The 19,158-nt window shown below is 38.5% G+C and overlaps 1 protein-coding gene across 1 annotated transcript; it reads right to left on the bottom strand.

The window, feature by feature from the left end:
• Positions 1–721: 721 nt before the first annotated feature.
• Positions 722–18,713, bottom strand: LOC100809471 (importin beta-like SAD2). Its single transcript, XM_003552600.4, has 22 exons — positions 18,320–18,713; positions 17,770–17,902; positions 17,593–17,680; positions 17,235–17,384; positions 16,425–16,587; positions 14,673–14,857; positions 14,400–14,573; positions 13,774–13,919; positions 13,304–13,427; positions 13,051–13,231; positions 12,630–12,789; positions 12,487–12,528; positions 12,283–12,401; positions 11,993–12,191; positions 4,613–4,744; positions 4,236–4,339; positions 3,946–4,125; positions 3,243–3,382; positions 2,965–3,104; positions 2,655–2,815; positions 1,652–1,778; positions 722–1,557 (listed from the first exon to the last, which is right to left on the bottom strand). The coding sequence occupies exons 1-22, from the start codon at positions 18,407–18,409 to the stop codon at positions 1,397–1,399; spliced, it is 3,099 nt and encodes a 1,032-aa protein (XP_003552648.1). The 5' UTR covers positions 18,410–18,713; the 3' UTR covers positions 722–1,396.
• Between the last annotated feature and the right edge of the window lie 445 nt (positions 18,714–19,158).

Here is a 19,158-nt window from a genome sequence, read left to right as displayed (position 1 = left end):
TTGATTACAAGAACGGGCACATGACGACCACTTGACCATACATTATGAAATCGAGAATCAAAACTAAACAAATTACTTGTTTTTTCAGATTCATTCTATTAACTAGTTTTTTCACTTCATATTCAAATCAAAACCAAATGGTATCTTATATTTTTCTTTTTTCAACTCCATGAAATACTATACTAAATAAATATATTTTAGGGTTTAGTAGTTAAGTTTTTCTACTACTTCTATCCCACCAAGCGCTGCCTAAGAAAAAACTTCTTAAAAAAAAAGTAATTTCATTAATGTAACACCAGGAAATTGAATGTTGAATTTTCTCTTATGAAATGACGCTTCAAACAAGTTAGTTAAAAATTATTGAGTCATAACATAAAACGCAAAGTTTCCAAGAAGTTATATTAGTATTCACACACAAATTTATACGCTTTATATTATTAATTTTTAATCCATACTTCATCTCATCAAAACTATTCCACACCCAAAAAGTACTGTTCTCTTTTATTTTATTTTTTGTCATTTTAAACAACTGGTGACCATGAAAACCAGTGTTCCACAGGTTTGTTGTTTGGAAAACTCGAGCTGTTTGGAAAACTTGACAATAAATTCATTCAGAAAACAATCAGAACTCTTTTTCTTTTTCTGTGTTGAATCTTCCGAAACACAAAAAACAAACTAGTAAGAAAATTGATAATCCCCGCTTAAACATGAATCGAGCTGATTTCTTGCCACAAAATATTTATATAATGAATGATCAAACTGTTTTACAACCTGCAGAGTAAGGGACCCTTGAAAAGCTTTGTATAACCCAAAACTGATGCCTTCATCAATACTCATGGACTATACTCTCAACCCAAAAATAATGACCGAAAAAGGATGTAAAAAAAACAAAATTTTTTATATCATCCCTCACCAAAAATTACCAATAAAGCAATTGGCGACCCTACATACCCGTCTATGTGACAGGCAACAAATATTACAGAAATCGTATCCATGAAACAAAAATACGTTGGCACATACATGGAGACTATAAAAGGAGCCCACAAAAGGGAAAGGGGTGGAAGGGGACAAACACAGTCTTTGCAAGAATGGGCACTTTCCTCCAAAAGGATAGCCCCAAAGCACCAAACAATAAGCTGAACTAAGACCTGGAGAAACTGCTGACTCCACAGTTCCCTGAATGCATCATCCTCTCTCTCTGGGCAAATGGCTACTTCGGTGCACAGTGCCCCAGGCACTTCAATACTGCAAACTCTTCATGATCAAAGACCAACAACTGGTGACCAGAAAGCCGACAAATGCCTCAAATATAGGCAACCCTCTGATTTTCCTAAAGAATGGGTAACTGAGAACTTGAGAATTAAAAAAGCAACAGTAATAATGTACATTCAGAAGCTTAAGAAGCTGTGGCAGCCGTTGACTTCTCTATTTTCTCCTTTTCAATTTCTGCCCTTCTCTGCTCAGCATGCTGGGCAACACCATTAGCGAGAGCTTGATAATTAAACTCAAGCGTTTGGGTAAGGTTCACAAACCTCGATGGATCCGATGATTGTATCACTACAGGAAAAATTTAATTGGTAAGGAGGGCATGTCAGATGATACAAAGAACAATAATGATGGCAATGGTTAACCTGAACATTTTTTAGCTTACCTTTGATTGTATCCACAAAGAAAACAAAAGGATCAACATCGTCAATTGGGGACTGCAACTCTTCATCATCACTAAAGTCATCATCTGAATCATCATCATCATCATCATGGGGCCGGAAAGACTTCGCCTATATGCAACAGATGCAGATTGAAAATAAGATTCTAAGATTTAAAAATAAAAGCCAGTAAGCCAACAAATAATTAACAAATAAATACAAGATGAAACAAAGTACAGCAATTGTGTTTGGAGTAAGGAAATATAAATTTTTTTAAAAAAAAATCATTTAGTTCAACTTATTTTGGAGAAATAATTGCTTGTTTCTTAAAGAACTTTTTGAAAATTAAACAATTATTTCTCTAAAAACAATTGTTTCCAAAACATGCACAAAATTTGAATGAATAGGATCCCATTTCTGAAAACTAGAATTGAACATCTAGTTCAACTGAAACCAGTGAACATCCTAGTTTACTGGACCAGTAAAGCCCCAATAAACAAACAAGAAGTCAACCAATTAGCTGGTTGTTGCTGAAACTTGTCCAATTCTTTGACTGTATCAGCCCGTGAACCCAGTGTTAACCTAGACCCTCTTTTTTACTAGGTGGACAGAGCTTTAAGCAATAGATGTGGTATGGGGGGTCAAAACCAATGCAATGCTGCCACTAAGCATTGGCAGCAGCTGTACCAAGAGACTGATATGCCTAGATGGTAATGGTAATCAATAAAATATTTCAACAAAACAATTCAAATTAAAATACATCAAGTTTCAATATTAACAAATAAATTAATTAATTTAATTTTAAACCTTCTTCCTTGTTCACTACATTTAATTTAAAATTTAACTTCATAATAAAATATATATTATAGAAGTAACTACAATTCAACCAAAATTGGACCACGAAGTCAAGTACCTTAATGACCTGAGCAGAAGTCATACAAGCATATAGACATAATATAATAATCCTTTATATGCAAGCAAAGGTTTTTAAGGTCTTCATATCCACACCTGTTCGGCCAACTTTCTAAGTGTGATAGTATCGGTGTCCTCTCCATCATCAGCATCAACTCCCATTTCCTTGTCAAAACCACTGCCATCCTCATCTTCATCATCGGTTTGAAAACCATCCATATCATCATCATCTTCAGCTTCCTCCTCTTTTGCAGCTTCTGCAGTGAGTACACAATGGACTGAAAATTAGGCACTCACAAAACAAACTACTGTTAGGATTACCGAGCAAGTCGATATAAATGTCATCAATATACCCCTCATGAATTGTGACATCTCAAAGTTATAGAGACAAGGCAAACATACAGACCTGCAACTTGTTCCTTGTAGGCAACTAGAAGATCAAGATTGGCCCGGAACACCCGACCTAAAGCCTCTGCTGGCAATTGATCAGCTGGGAGTGCCAGTAATGAGGTTAAACCAAGGCAGCATACTTTCTTTTCATGTTCCCTGCATATTGATTGTTAATTTACCATCATATGAGACCTTCAAATTGTCACACAATATTTCAACTGTTGTATGGAAGTGCACAGAAACGACATACAAATGTGGGACCAAGGGATGGTCAAAGGGTAGAAAATAACAAACCTTTTAAAATTAGCACGCATTCCACTCTTCTTAACTTGTTGCAGCAAATGGAACCAAAGATGGAATATTTCTGATGCAACACCTAGCTTTTGCAATATACTGAGAGTCAGAGCTGCATTGTAGTAAAGAGCATCTGCAATCTGAAAAAATTAGCTTCTCTTAGAAGGAATTAACTTATGATGCCATTTCCTGCAGACAAATAATCTTTGAAACCGTAGACAAGCTTACCATAGATAAACTAAACTCACTGGGTGAGAATCAGAAAAGGCCTCAGATTTGTTTTAAAAAAAACCTTTACGTTTATTCTCTTCCTATTTTAAATTAAAGAAAACTACAAATTATAACACTCAAGGAAGTGCAATCCATATTAAGTTCAGAACAAGTTAGGTGTTTGGATAGAAAACTACCATACAAAACTATACCTATCCGACTTTTTATAATCCATTCACATTCAATAAAATTGAAATTCAAAATATATCGTGCAACTCCAAAACTAAATTAATTAAGTAATTAACAAAACTTTGAGTTAACATAGTTCCAGAACAGATGGGTATTAAGTGTTCATCAGTACCAGAGACCCCAAAAAATCAAGATAATATTGACTGTCAGAACATTATAGCAAAGGAAAGAAGCAACAAATGCCAATTTCCTGGCAATTTTATTCATTCATGCAAATATTGATTTTGTAACAACCCCTTCTTACCACTTGCATGAAAAGACATTTCAAATAAGATTTTTCAGTGTGACGCAAGCGTTCAACCGTAATTCTGAGATACGGCTCAAGCCAGTGATCCACTTGTCCTCTGCAATTCTGGAAGACAACTTCAATAAGCTTTGGAGCCGGCACAATATCATTGTCCTCCATATTTTTATCCGACATAATCTGCAATGTGATATACAAATAACAGACATCAGTAATAACGGAAAAAATGATAATAATATCAGGCCAACCAAACAGGTGGTGACTCAAGTAATGATGTAAAAGTAACTCACGGATGAAATCATGTTCCATAAACTCTGTTGATAGTCAGGCTCTTTGCAAGTAAGGAAATGAGCAGTTCCCCTTGAAATATAGTTGTCCAAAGGAACCAAAATATCTGCAGAAGTTTAAAACTTAACAAATAAATACCCAAAATGATATAGAATATTCATTTGACCAGAAAATTGTCCATATTCTATTTTTAGCTTGTTTCTTTATCAAAAAGATGTTTCTAAGCAGTCTATAGCTGTGTCTATCTTCAGATTAATTCAGAGATCAACTCACTTCTTTAATATCAACAAACAAAAGAGGCCATCCACAAATTATTCATGCACTAGGAGATTAATTATCAGAGAGGAAAAAAAGAGTTGAAAGTAGTTGAGCACCATACTTGGAAAGAAATCAATTGCCCAATCCGCCAGTGCTTCCATCATCAATGGCCAAAGACTCCACATATCCAATGAAATTGTTGGAGAGAAAAAAGTCATATATGATACAATCTCCAAAACTTCTTCAAAAACCTCTGCAGTTACACACAGAAGATAATGCAATAGAGCCAGAAAATACAAGCAAAATTAAAATATACAAACCATGGCTTTCATACCACAATCTAATAATGAAACAAACACAAATACAAAGTCCAAGAAGTTAAAGAAGCAAATTTATACAAGCTTAAGCATCACATTCATTTTACACAAATTTAAGCATGCAGAGAAAGCCCTGAATTATCAAGAACATCATACATCCATCCTAAACATCATTGGAAGGGGAATAAAAAACCATTAGCCATGCCCATTTGTTACAGGAAAAAATATTTCCACAAGGCCTAACAACCAGTTTAATTGAACAGTTAGACTAGGTAAACAATAACAGCCAAAAAAGACAAGGTGACCTAAGGGTTTTTTTCTTGGAGCATTTTGGCAACTTATAAGAGTGAATCTAGTTTGCTTCCAATAGATATTGAGTGTGTCCTCAATCATCGGACCATTTTTTTAATGATAAGCTTTAATGGTCTTGATACAATTAAAGAAGAAAAGAACAATCCAATCATGGAGAGAGAGAGAGAGTAGAGAGAGAAACAGTGGGTGGGAGAGAGTTAGGACTAGGAAAGAGAGGAGAGCTAGAGTCAGATTTCGAGAGTCAGAGGGTTCCCATCTGACCATCGAAGGGTTAGCCACAGGACAGCGTCAATCCTACACGCGAGCGAACTGGAGAGACCATAAGGACGTTATATCCTTTTACTTTACGAGGTTCCCGGAAGACGCAACAGCAAAGGATTTGTGGTTCCATTTTAAACAGCAAGGAGACGTGAGAGAGGTTTTCATACCCAGGAAAAGAAACAACCAAGGAAGGAGATATGGTTTTGTGAGGTATAAGGGGGTGAGAGATGTGCATCAACTTCAGCAGCATTTGGACAATAGGTTCTTCGGAGGAATGAAGATGAATGTTAATATCCCTAAATATGGGAGACCAAAGAAGGGAGAATCACAAACAGTCGAGAGGGGGACAGCAGAGACAGGACAAACACAAAAGGGAAGAACAGAAGTGTACCTGAGCAGGTTACCAGAAGCGAATATGGGAATCCAAGGACGGTCGTATGCGGAGGTGGTCAACACGAATATCCCGAAACCAGCACAGAGGAGAACAACAGCCAAACTCCAATACATAAGTTCCAATGCCACATCGGAAGTGAACCTGGACATTTCGATGACGGGTAAACAATGGCTCAAGGAGGCCTGGGTGGGTAGACTGAAAAACTTGGCTAGCTTTGATAGCATAGAAGAAGCCATATGGTGGGATAGCGGACAAAACATATCACCAAAGTACATCGGTGATGACATGGTTTTGTTACTGGGGCTCACAGAAGAGAACGCAGAGAAAATGGTGAATGAAGAAGATGAAGGATGGGGCGACCTGTTCTACTCCATAGAGAAGTGGAATCCAAGTCTACGCCCTGGTTTTAGACTAACTTGGATCCAATGTTGGGGAATACCTTTGGTTGCATGGGACATGAACTGTATCAAGCAGATAGTCGCGGGAATAGGTGAGATGGTGGAGGCTGAGGAGAGCTTAGAAGATCAAAGGAGGTTCGACGTCGCGAGGATACTGGTCAAAACGCCATGGAAACCGCTGATTCAGCACACGGTAAATATTCATATACAGGGGGAGATTTTTCCGGTGCACATAGCGGAGGAGAGTGGGTTGTTTGGAGCTAGGTGGCAGCCAAAAAGGGAACGTGACTTCAGCTCATCAGAGGAAATCCTTTCTGACGAATGTAACGATGACGCGTGGTCTGGTAGTGAGCTGCAGGGGTGGCGGTACAAAGCGCGAATAGAGAGCGTGGCGGAGGAAATACGAACAGTAGCGAAGGGAGGGACCTTGGAGGCAGAAGCCATGGAGGATATGGCGACGGAGGGAGTGGTGGGGGGCGAGGAAGATAACCGCAGAGGGAGAAGTGAAATCGTGCCATTTAAAACCCAAAGGGGAGCTCCAGCCCAGTCGGAGACGGTGGATGACACAGAGGATAGGGGTGGCGACGAGGAGAGGTCGCCGCGTGGTGTGGAAGAAGGGCGACTCAGGCAGGTCTCTCGGTCAGAAGGACCGGCGACAGTCGCGGCCGGTGCGGACCAAAACGGAAAGGCGATCGGGACGAAGAGCGGACATGACCCAAAGGACAAAGCTATTGTCCGATGGGTCGTGAAGCAAGCAGATAATGCACTGACAGGTGATAAATGCGTGCAGACCAGGGACCGTGAGCTACCAGTGTCGCAGGAAGAAGGGAAGACCGATTTAGGGGAAGAAGATAACCTCGGGGGGGATGTCGGCCCTGACGGTTTGGGCAATTTGTATGAAAATAGTATGAGGAGGCAGACAAGAAACGTTGGAGGCATGGTGTACGAGGAAGACAAACATAATTTTGAATCCCCCTCACCCAAGTCACGTGACAAGGAGATGATGGGGCTGCTGGATTTGGGCCAAGCTATTAACACCCCACCTAAATTATGTCCTTCTCCCAAAAATGGCCCAGTTTTAAAAACAACACCTCTCCTAACCCCTTTGTTAACGTATTCCCGTAAAGGGAAAATGAAGAGAGTTAAAGCCCAAATAGGTGAGGTTGTTTCGAACCAAGTGCTTTCAAGCCCAGAGCATGTTCAAAATGGACTATTCCAGCGAGATAACGAGGGACGTGGATCAGCCAACCCCCAAATACAAACAGAAACATCATCAACTCACAATAGGCAGGAAAATCAGCTCCAGGAGGAAACTTTTGACTCGCACGAAGAAAGTCTATGGAGAATGATCAAGGAGTTGGGACTGACAACAGGAAAAACTCAAAGAGATTATGTTCAACAGTTGACAGAAATGGAAGATAGAGATGGAAAAGAGGCAGATAGCTTGGGAGGAAGGGGAAGGGACTCATGAATATCATCTCTTATAATGTAAGGGGGTTGGGGAGGGGGGTTAAATGGCCAGCAATTAGACGTATGGTCAAAGAGTATCATATTGACCTTTTATGCTTACAAGAAACAAAGAAGGAAACGGTCAATAAGAGTATGTGCAGGGCTCTATGGGGGAATTCTGATTTCTGCTGGGAGGAGGTTCCAGCCGTAAATACAGCTGGTGGTATTCTCTGTATTTGGAATCAAAAGTCTCTGAAGGTGGAGAGCAAATCAGCTGGATCGGGCTTCATACTACTGTCAGGAAAGTGGGGTCAAGAATCCATAGCAGTGCATGTTGTAAATATATACTCCCCATGTAACCTGCAGGACAAAAGGGTGTTATGGGATAAAGTCACTCAGCTGAAAATCCAGAATCCAAATGGTTATTGGTGTATTATAGGGGACTTTAACAACATCAGGATAAGTGGAGAAAGAGTGGGGTCTTCGCAGAGGGGGATGGTGGATGGAAGCATACGGGATTTTAATAGCTGGATTGAGGAGTTGGAATTAGAAGAAGCGCCTTGGGTGGGAAAGAGATTTACATGGTTTAGACCGAACGGTACAGCTAAAAGCAAGTTGGATAGAGCCTTCGTTTCCCCAGAGTGGCTTTCCAAATGGCCCGGATCGGTCCAAACACCGCTAGCCAGGAATTTTTCGGACCATTGTCCCATATTGCTTAGATCTAAAACCATTGATTGGGGCCCAAAACCTTTCAGACTATTGGATTGTTGGTTATCTGATGTATCTTTTAAGAAGTTGGTGTCCGAAACCTGGTCATCCAATACTCAGAGTGGATGGGGGGGTCATGTTTTAAAAAACAAATTCAAGGCCCTCAAACAGAAGATAAAGGCGTGGAATAAAGATCACTTTGGAGACACTTTAAGCCGTTTCAAGAGGATAGAGGAAGAGTTGAACAAACTAGAAGAGGAATCAGCAGACAGACCACTGGATGATAATGAGCGGATACTCAAAAAGAAGTTGCAGCAGAAGGTTTGGGAGGCAGCCCAAACTCATGAGTCGCTGTTACGTCAGAAGGCAAGATCCAGGTGGATTAAGGAGGGTGATTGTAATTCGAGGTATTAACATTTGCTGATAAATTCCAGGAGGCGATCCAATAGCCTAAATGGACTGATGGTTGATGGGATGTGGAAGGAGGAGCCGGCTGAAGTCAAAGAGGAAGTTAGGAGATTTTTTTCACAGAGGTTCCAGGAAACAGATTTTGATAGGCCAACTCTGAATGGGATCAGCTTCAATACCATTGATTCCCATCAGAATGCCATGTTAGTCGAGCACTTTCAGGAAGAGGAGATAAGGAGGGCTGTTTGGAGTTGTGGAAGTGATAAAAGTCCGGGCCCAGACGGGTTCAATTTCAAATTCATCAAGCAATTTTGGGAGGTCATCAAACCAGATTTTCTTAGATTCTTTGACGAGTTCTATGTCAACGGAGTCTTCCCGAGGGGCTTGAACGCATCATTCATAGCTTTAATCCCGAAGGTGGCGGACCCTCAAGGGTTGAATGAATATAGACCTATTTCACTCATCGGATGTACCTATAAAATCCTCGCTAAAGTGTTGCCTAATAGACTGAAGAGAGTTATGCCCCTCATAATTAGTGATCGTCAGTCAGCATTCATACAAGGTAGGCACATGCTTCATAGTGTGGTGATTGCAAATGAGGTAGTTGAAGAGGCCAAAAGATGTCAAAAACCATGCATGGTTTTCAAGGTGGACTATGAGAAGGCGTATGACTTAGTGTCTTGGGATTTTTTGATATACATGATGAGGAGATTGGGTTTTGGACCGAAGTGGATTCAGTGGATACAGAGATGTTTAAAATCAGCTTCCATCTCAGTCTTGGTAAATGGAAGCCCTACGAAGGAGTTCTATCCACAGAAAGGTCTTAGACAGGGGGATCCATTATCACCCCTTTTGTTTAATATTGTTGCAGAAGGTTTGAGCGGTCTAATGACCAAAGCAATTGAGGGAGGATTCTATAAGGGATTTTTAGTGGGCTCAAAGAAGGTGGAGATTAGCCTGCTTCAGTATGCAGATGACACTATTTTTGGGAGAGGCAACATTAGCGAATGTAAGAACAATCAATGCAATACTTCGTGCTTTTGAGATGTCATCGGGGTTAAAGATAAATTTCGCCAAGAGTAGTTGTGGGGCCTTTGGGGTGCCTGAGCAGTGGACTTATGGTGCATCCAGTTATCTCAACTGTGGATTGATGTCTTTTCCTTTCACATATCTTGGCATACCTATTGGTGCTAATCCTAGAAGATGTCAGACGTGGGAACCTTTAATCAATAAGTGTGAGAGAAAACTGGCAGGATGGAAACAGAGACACTTGTCTTTTGGGGGGAGAGTGATTCTCATAAATTCAGTGCTAACATCTATTCCAATTTATTTTCTATCTTTTTTCAGGGTCCCTAGGCAGGTGATTAGCAAGATAACCAGATTACAAAGGAACTTCTTATGGGGTGGTGCAGCTGATCAAAATAAGATCCCTTGGATCAAGTGGGAAAAGGTGTGTTTGCCAAAGGAACAAGGTGGGTTGGGAGTCAAGGATATCATCTCGTTCAACACATCATTATTAGGAAAATGGAAATGGGAGATGTTTCAGAATCAGGAGGAGACTTGGGCTAGAGTCCTTGAATCAAAGTATGGAGGATGGAGGAGTCTTGATGGAGCTTCGAGGGCTAGTACTGAATCATCATGGTGGAGGGATCTAAAGATAGTAAATCAAAGCATGAATCAAGGTCAACAGCTGAATAGGTTGATATTGTGGAGGGTCGGATGTGGGGACAAGTTTAAGTTTTGGGAGGATAGGTGGATAGGCGGAGACAACTGCTTAGCTGATAAATATCCTAGATTGTATACCATATCAGCTCAAAAACATCATTTCATTCATCAAATAGGTGCTGCGAAAGAAGGTGGGTGGGAATGGAGTCTTAAGTGGAGGAGACCTTTGTTTGATAGCGAGATAGATATGGCGGTAGCTTTCCTCCAACAGCTGGAAGGGTTCACAATCAGGCCGGAATTAAGTGACCAATGGAAGTGGGCAGCAGAGCCTAGTGGCTGTTATTCGACTAAGAGTGCATATAAGGCAATACATCATGTCACAGTGGGAGAAGAGCAGGATGGAAAGTTCAAGGAATTATGGAAGCTTAGGGTCCCATTGAAAGTGGCTATCTTCGCGTGGAGGTTGATTCAAGACAAACTGCCAACTAAAGCCAATTTGAGAAAGAAGCGGGTTGAGTTACAAGAGTACTTGTGCCCCTTATGCAGATCTGTGGAAGAGACTGCAAGTCACTTATTTTTCCACTGCAGTAAAGTTAGTCCTCTATGGTGGGAGTCACAGTCTTGGGTAAATATGATGGGTGTTTTCCCTTATCAGCCGGATCAGCATTTTAGTCAGCATATCTTTGGAGCTTCCGTAGGGTTGCAGGGAAAAAAGATGGCAGTGGTGGTGGTTCGCTCTCACTTACTCGATTTGGAAGCATAGGAACAGCATCATTTTCTCCAATGCTAATTTTGACACTCATAAATTAATGGATGATGCAGTGTTTATTTTATGGACATGGCTCAGATGTTTTGAAAAAGATTTCTCTCTACATTTCAATCAATGGTCTTCAAATCTCAAAGATGCTTTTCTTAGGACAGCATCATAGGTTTAGAGTATAGCTCCAAGTCTTATTTGAGTAGTTTTTGGGATATTTCAGCTACTGTATCATTGTCTGTCCAAAACTACTTGTAATATGGCTCTAAATCTGTATATTTTAGTACCTCTGGTACTCATCTATAATATATTTAATTTTGCTGAGCAAAAAAAAAAAAAAAACAATTAAAGAAGAAATTTTTTTGTGGAAATGTGCAATATACACTACACTTTGGTGCAGGTGGTCTGAGGGCAACTCTTGTAATTTTTCAGGAGGTTTCTATAGCACAATAGTTTGACATAATAAGATTAGGCAGATATGCTGGGAGAAACCAAGAGGTCTTTTTTAAGGAGTTTTCCCTGACTGATATGCTGGGAGATTCTGGTAGCTTTGCTCCATTGATGTTTCTTTTTTTTTCCTTTGTAGTTTGCATTGTCATTATAGTTCTAAGAGGATCCCCTCTCCACCAAAAGTTTTATAATTCTTCTCTAAATGAAAAATAGAAGTGTGAATACATGCACAAAAACAAAATGACATTGAAAATAGGAAGGGTAAAAAAAAACAAATTAAGCCTCAAATTTCAACAAGTAGCCATCATTCAAAGTGGAAATTACATTTTTTCTATGAAAGAAAATTCCATAAAAATGAGAAATGCAGGATGGGTAGAAGTACCTTGACCATCGGTTGTTAACATTCTACGCATTATGGGAAGCAAAGTAGGTTCAATTTGAACAAAAAGATGTGGAAGCCTGCTCACTGATTCAAGTATTGTGCTAATAGCACGTAAACAACCAACTGCAGCAAGAGCACCTGGATCATCAGCTTCTTCATCAGCTTCTGCAGTGTTCATACACCTCCAAAATGCAGCGGCCTGTTGTTAATCAAAACTAAAATATTATTCTCCTACCTCTATATTATACACAATTTCTAGACAATTGTCAATGGAAAAAAATATATATTACCAAATTTTGGCAAAGCCCAAGTGCATAAGGGGCCATCTCTTCCCCAAACTTGTCCACAATAGTCTCCAATGTAAATACAAGGTCCTCATTCTCAACTTCATTCATAAGTTTGAAAAACTCTGGATAAAATTCAGCTTAGTTAAAACTTATTCAGCAAGTCAAATAAAAATTCTGGAGTGAAACAAAATTCTCACGCCTTCATACCATCAAGGAGTTGAGGAAGAATAGGACGGATTTCATTCAAATCTGCATTGATACATCATGACAAAATAAGCATAAACAACATTAATCATATATAAAGGTTTATCCAATATAATTATACAAATACAAAAAGGTAAAAAAACCACCTTTGCAAGCTTCAATAAAAGAACGCAAAGCAAAAACTGAATCAACACGCACAGGAAGTTCAGAATCCTGCATTCTGGATACAACACACTGCAAAGCCCTCCGGAAGTTGTTCTGGTCTGAGAAGTTAATATGGGCATATTGTCCTGCAACCCATGCTGCCTGTTTTTCACAGGAAAATTAAAGTGTAGTCTAAATAATAATTCCATCGCATGGTTATATTGTATTTTAGAAGGAGACTGGAATAATAATAAAAAAATTGCAGCATGCAGTTCTTTGATCTCTCTGTTTTTCTCCCTCTCTATCCTCCCTGTTATGTTCTTCCCTCTTTTTCTTTCTGTCTTTCAGTTTCTCTCTCTTCCCCACCTAAATCCTATATCACATGGGGATTAATGGGGTAAAAACTAGAATAGGATAACATACCTTAGCCCTAAGGTGGCCAACAGGACTGCTGAACTCAGGAAAGACATGTTGCACTAACATACGCTCAAGTTCAGATTTGTATGGCTCGGTCTGCTTCAATTTGTCACAAAGTGCCCCGATAGCAAGAAGCGCACCATCTTTCTGTCTATAGGGCTTGTGTTCTGCAGAAACTTCATCATACCTAGCACAGAACAGATCCTAAATATTGCACCCAATTATAGATCATTCGTTCTAACAGTAAGTAAGCTATTACCTTCTGAAAATTTCAACAATGAATTGAATAAATTTTTGAAGATTTTCTTTCCCACGTTTTCGAACCAACTCACTCACAAAATCCATGGAAGCAGTCCTAGGACTATACAAATCTTCAATAATGTCTGTAACAAACAATTAGAAGCTATAAGATATCCCTGTGCAATTTGTTGAAATATTGATTCCATGTTTACACAGCAACACAACTTTGTCAACAAGATTGATGGGCAGATTATTTGCCATTATTTGTGCAGATTTATTGGCCCTTTAAACCAGCATATCTTGTATGATTGTATAGCTGTAATTGTGTAATTATATCCTTAATTACTTAGCCCAGCTGTAGGTTACCGTATATAGTTTTTTAGCAAACTTCAAGGCTAGAAATCAGATTGTATCATATTATTTAAATGAGAAATCTCCAGAGGAGAGGACACAGTTTTCATCCTAATTTTCTGAGTTTAACAAACTTACCATAGCCTTTCCTTACATATTCATGTGGATCTTCATCCCAAAGCTTTTGATCATTATCATTGAAGCACATAAGGGGGAACACTATTTCAAAAAGAAGGACATCAAGCCGTGGTTGCAGCAGAGTATACATACTATTCCTTGAAATGCTGCATATGTTAAAAAAATAAGAGGGCGAATTATTATGTACCCACTTTAGCAATAGCAAATAAGGCACTCAACAACTCATAATCTCTCTTCACATATGCCCTAACTTTGCAGACAACAGAAACTTTGTTTCTGGGTCTGATTTGACATGCAGAAATGGAAAACATGCATCCATGTTGCACCTATGGCAGAAATATACTATCATCACACATGGGGCTTTCATTTTCCTTGTATCAGTTATAACTGCAACAGACTCCTCCTATATCTTCTTAATGGAAAATTAATAAAACGCATAACGCATAAGCATATGAATGGGCATAAGCACCCTCTTACCCACCCCCCCCCCCCCCCCCCGCCCCACACACCCACCCACCCACAATATAAAAACTGCATATCTACCCTTCCACAGTTTCACTCTCAAGAATAAGGGGTTGGATTGGACCAAATCAATGATGCAGAATGACACTTCAAAGTATACCCACCTGTTGCTTAGATATTGAAGAATTAGGTTGATAACTCTGTCAGGTAAATAGCCACCTACACGAATGACATTTAACAGATTTAAGTGGCACTCTAAAATTTTCCCCGCATAATGCTTCTGAAACATTTGAGCAAAGGCTCTGTTTTCGGGGTTTTGCAGCTTCAAGTCTCCAAAACTGTCACAAGGTAATTAAAACAGCCATAGAAATTCAGAGTCAGTCATACAGAAAAATTGCTCATAACTATTATATAAATTAATCCACACCTAAACATACCGAGTGTAGAGCCTATTGAGAATGTGAACTGTCCATTTCTTGACCTTCCACCAACCCCATGATTTTCTAAGATCAGGATCAACAGGCTGACCTTCAGAGGGGACAGGCCTCTCCAATATATTTAAAAATAGCATCATCCAAGCATTGAAGATATTTTGATCAAACAACAGCTTAGGAATCTCCAACTGAAAAAATTCAACAAAACCCAGAATTGCACGTGTCAACTATGTGAATTTGAGTGGAGAAAAGCATCAAAATAATTGAGGTGGCTGACAATGCAATCTCAATTGTAAAATATGTGTTCTCCTTTCTTTCATTTTATCCCCACTTCCCCAGTAACAGCAAGGTCAACCAAAAACAACAGCAACCAAGATTTATTCAAATACAAGCACATTAATCGAAACTAGGATTTACATGGATACTGTAAAGTTGAGTATTTTTGGGGTTTTTAACGTTTTATACCATAATTTTTTGCCTTATATTTGACATGAGAGGAATCGTTCACTAGTCACTGCTACATAAACTACAATGTGAAAAACATGTCACTGAAGATCTAGTAACCCCAAGATAACTTTCTATTCTTTTCTTAATGAAATTTAATATGATGAAAAAGCAATATCAGCCCAATGGCAAGGGATGTTAAAGCAGTAACCTTCACGGTTGTCAAACTTGATAGTTGACTCGTATACTTGTATTTTAGAGGAGAAAACTGAGTCAATTCGCACAGAAACTCATATCAAACTTGCAATTTAATCATTTATGTATGATATTAACTTGTAATATCAATCTTATGGAGATAGCAGGCCTTCAATAATGAAGGTCTATGTCAGAACACATAGGGCAGACAGTATGTCTTTAAAAGGTCCCCAATGTAACAGAATATAAATTAACTGCAGTTAGTTAGTTAGTTAGGTGAAAGGACTAAAGGAGAGAACTTATAAAAAGAAAGGAGAACTAAGAGAGAGGGGTATCATGTATTTTAGAATTCACTAGAGACTGGAGAGAAGAGCCCCAGGACTCTTGAACAGCTGGGTATTCTTTTCATTCTTCTGTTTGTTCAATCCCATCCCTATTCAGTTATCACATTGATACCAGATTGGGGATTAAGGTTGTATATCAATAAATAAATAAAAGGTATTGCGGTGTTGTTTCTGATCAAGTTTCATTATATGGTTTGCTTAATTATGAAACTGGAATGCAGAATATTTAATCATATTATATGTTGTTTGGATACTATGATAGGGTTTTCTTAAATTGTAGGTAAAATCTTATGAGTCAAGTCCACAGACAATCCACAAGTTTACATACTCTCTCAAATTTGACAACCTTGATCTGATCACCTAGGGTTAAAAAGGAATACATGCTACACAGCAAAATTAACTAACTCTGCGCTAATTAAGAAAGTTAGTTAACATGATTTAATCCTACTAATCACATTTAAAAAAAATGTTTTTTTCTAAAATGTCCTTCATTGGAACTTGAATCAAGAATAAAAACAGAGTCATTGAAAATACAATCTCAATTAATTGAAGGGTATTTTTGGGATGATATCATTATAATAGGGCGAAACTAGTTAAATTTGCTTATATTTACATCCACCATTTTTTTGTTGTTTATGTTTCAGTCCAGAGGTAGTAAACAGAATGAATATTGATAAATGTAACATGCATCTTGAACAAGGTTTGATCAACAGCATAATGCATAAAATAATTCACTTGATTTAAGCAATACATATGAGGAGAGAAAGCGCACATATATGGAGGACCAGAATATTTTACAGATAAGCTTGATTAAATCAGCTACTTCAAGTGATGGATTAACAATCTGGACAAGCCTGTTAAATATATTGAGCAGGTGAGGAAATGTCTCATCAACAACGCGATAAACTGGTACCCTTTCCTCGTCTGACTTGAACCTGGGAGGAGAAAATAAAATAGTTTATTAAACTAACATATACAAGAAGAATCAATCACTATTAAAGGTTGACAGGATACTTTTGAAATATAAGCTCTGGCCAAATCAGATATCAAATGTTTGGAAATGGAGATCTTCAACCACTTTGCATCTTATTGATGGAGATGGCAAAATAATCATACTGACTAAAACATATGGGATGAGGTTTGCACCTTCCATTTGAAACAAAGTAAACTACAGTCTTTTTTTATTTCCCTTTCCATACTTTCTGAAACATCTCAATTTATTGGTGACATCATAATCTTTCATTCATTCTCTTCAACACCTCAAAAGAAACTCGAAATTATTGTTCAAAAAATAATTATTGTTAATTATTTGCCCATTGTCTTTACTTTTTGTACTAGAAAAGCAGAAGAAATTTTTTTGGTTACGGTTTATTCTTGATTTTTCTTTTTTCTTTTTTCATGACATCTTGGATTCTTGAGGGTTTCTTATCCTAACATTTGTATCTTTCTCCACACTCTTCTAACTATAAATACACACACATCATTTATAACAAATGTATAGTTCAATGAAATAATATAACCAAAATAGGATGACCATATTCACCAAGGCAGCCCAATTAAAATCTAATAGATACAAACTTACTCATATTTTCTAGAAAGAATCCGCAGCACATACAAGGCACCATGGACTTGTTGATCCTGTAAGTTATGCTTCACCCAGTCAAGAAGATGAGGCCACTGCTCAGGATAATCAGAATGTATAACTGTTTTAAGGCATTCACCAAGCTGTACCCTATAAACAGAACATGTAAGCAAAGAACAGAAGTCAATACAATGGAAATAAACAGGCATTTGCAAAAGAAAAATAAATATGCCAGAGAGTGTTGACCCGCAAGAGTTGTGGTCATCCACTAGGGTAAAGAGAGTCATGAGAGCAACAAGTATCAAAATAGAGAAGATGTGCTACCAAACACCAGGCAGCCAGAGGTGAACAACTGTACCTCAACAAAGGAGGAACCTGGGTTACAAACACGAGAATGTGATCCCTCACCACATCTTTATCACTCTGAGAGATCTTCTGTTGGGTATCTACACAGACAACCCAGAAAAACGAAGAGTATGATCAGCAAACATCAAAATTCATTATCTAACTCAAACCAACAATAAAAAGAGCATACCATCAAGAGGAGACCAATTTTTGGCAATAAAGTTCTTGAAATGAATACTAGCCACTTGTCGTACACCCATGTCAACGTTGTTGTCTACAATGATTTGTAACAGCCTCACCAGATGCTGAGGCGCATACTGAAACTGTATGTATATTTAATTTAATATAGTTAAAAAAAAAACACATCAAATTAAAACACTAATACATTCAACTAGCACGCATAAATGCACACCTATACCAACAGACAACAAAGTTAATGTGTTTTTACTTTATTTTCAAGTATCAGAGCCTCACAAACACATTCGTGAAAATCAACTCTTCATATTCAAGAAGATCATTAATACACACAACCAAATTTAAATTCATCCAATTAAAGCACTGCTGCATTCAATTAGCAATCACACGCCAAAATTCACAACAACACCAAAATCACCGCGTTTCACAACCATCCGTACTTGGCAAACACTTAAGCAGAAGCCAATCAAATAAACAAAAAGAGAAAACCGATCAAAACTCTGATCAGAACCAAAATTCGATAATAACCGAAAGGAGAGTCGCACCTGATTCAAGCCCTGCTCAGCTGCTTTCCGCTCGTCCGGATTGGGACTGAGAGCGGCCTGGAGTATAACAGCGAGACTCGAAAGATCCATGGAACCGAGAATTCGATCAAAAAAAAATATCCGACAACGTGCGAAATTCGAATTGCGAAATCAAGGAGGAATCGAAATATAAACCCTAGAAAGAGCGTGCTCTAGGGTTTAGAACGGGAGCGAGAGAGCAAACTCGAATCGAACAGCGAGTAAGAAGTGCCTTGCGATTTGTGTTGAGTTGAGAGAGAAAGCAGTGGAAGAAGAAGAGAAGATGGAGGCTATTTAAACTACTAGGGTTTACGTTTACGGGTTTTTAACCATCTTGCTACTACTACCTATAGTACTTTTTCATTGCGACGAGGGAGAGAGAAAAAAACAAAACACATGCTCTCTCTGATTTGTCTAGTTGGACACTTGGCGGTGTGTTTGGGTACGGGGATACGTTAGAGGCGTACGGGGATAGGTTAAACCCTCTGACGTCCGTTTGCGTTATTTGGTGTTTGGTGAGGACATTTGTAGCGGCTGGAGGATATTTCACGCTTTTGGACTCGCGTCTAGGAAGCTGCCGCTTTGATGGGTTTGGCTGCCAACTCCACCTAATTAGAGAACTGCATACTAATGATTTCAATTTTTCTTTTATTATTATATGTGTGTTTCTTTTTTTTCATGTTCAAATATAAAGTAACATTATGTTTGGATAACATATAAAAAATAAATTCTATTTCACAAAATTACGATGATATCGTAAAGATTAAAAGTAATTATTTATTATTTGGCATTTACTGTTTAATACTTTTTAAAGTAAATTA

This window comes from Glycine max, chromosome 18, assembly GCF_000004515.6.
Source record: "Glycine max cultivar Williams 82 chromosome 18, Glycine_max_v4.0, whole genome shotgun sequence".
In the NCBI taxonomy this organism is placed as follows: Eukaryota; Viridiplantae; Streptophyta; class Magnoliopsida; order Fabales; family Fabaceae; genus Glycine; species Glycine max.
The sequence above is the reverse complement of the archived record's forward strand: the minus strand, read 5'-3'. Positions and strand labels throughout refer to the sequence as shown.

Bases quoted from the DNA above. Each gene is read 5' to 3' on its own strand.
- LOC100809471 (XM_003552600.4), bottom strand. From the start codon at position 18,409: ATGGATCTTTCGAGTCTCGCTGTTATACTCCAGGCCGCTCTCAGTCCC. The intron at 14,858-16,424 runs GTGCGCTTTCTC...GAATTTTTTCAG, and splicing joins TATTCTGGTCCTCCATATAT to TTGGAGATTCCTAAGCTGTT. The intron at 12,529-12,629 runs GTGGTTTTTTTA...GTATCAATGCAG, and splicing joins TTTTATTGAAGCTTGCAAAG to ATTTGAATGAAATCCGTCCT.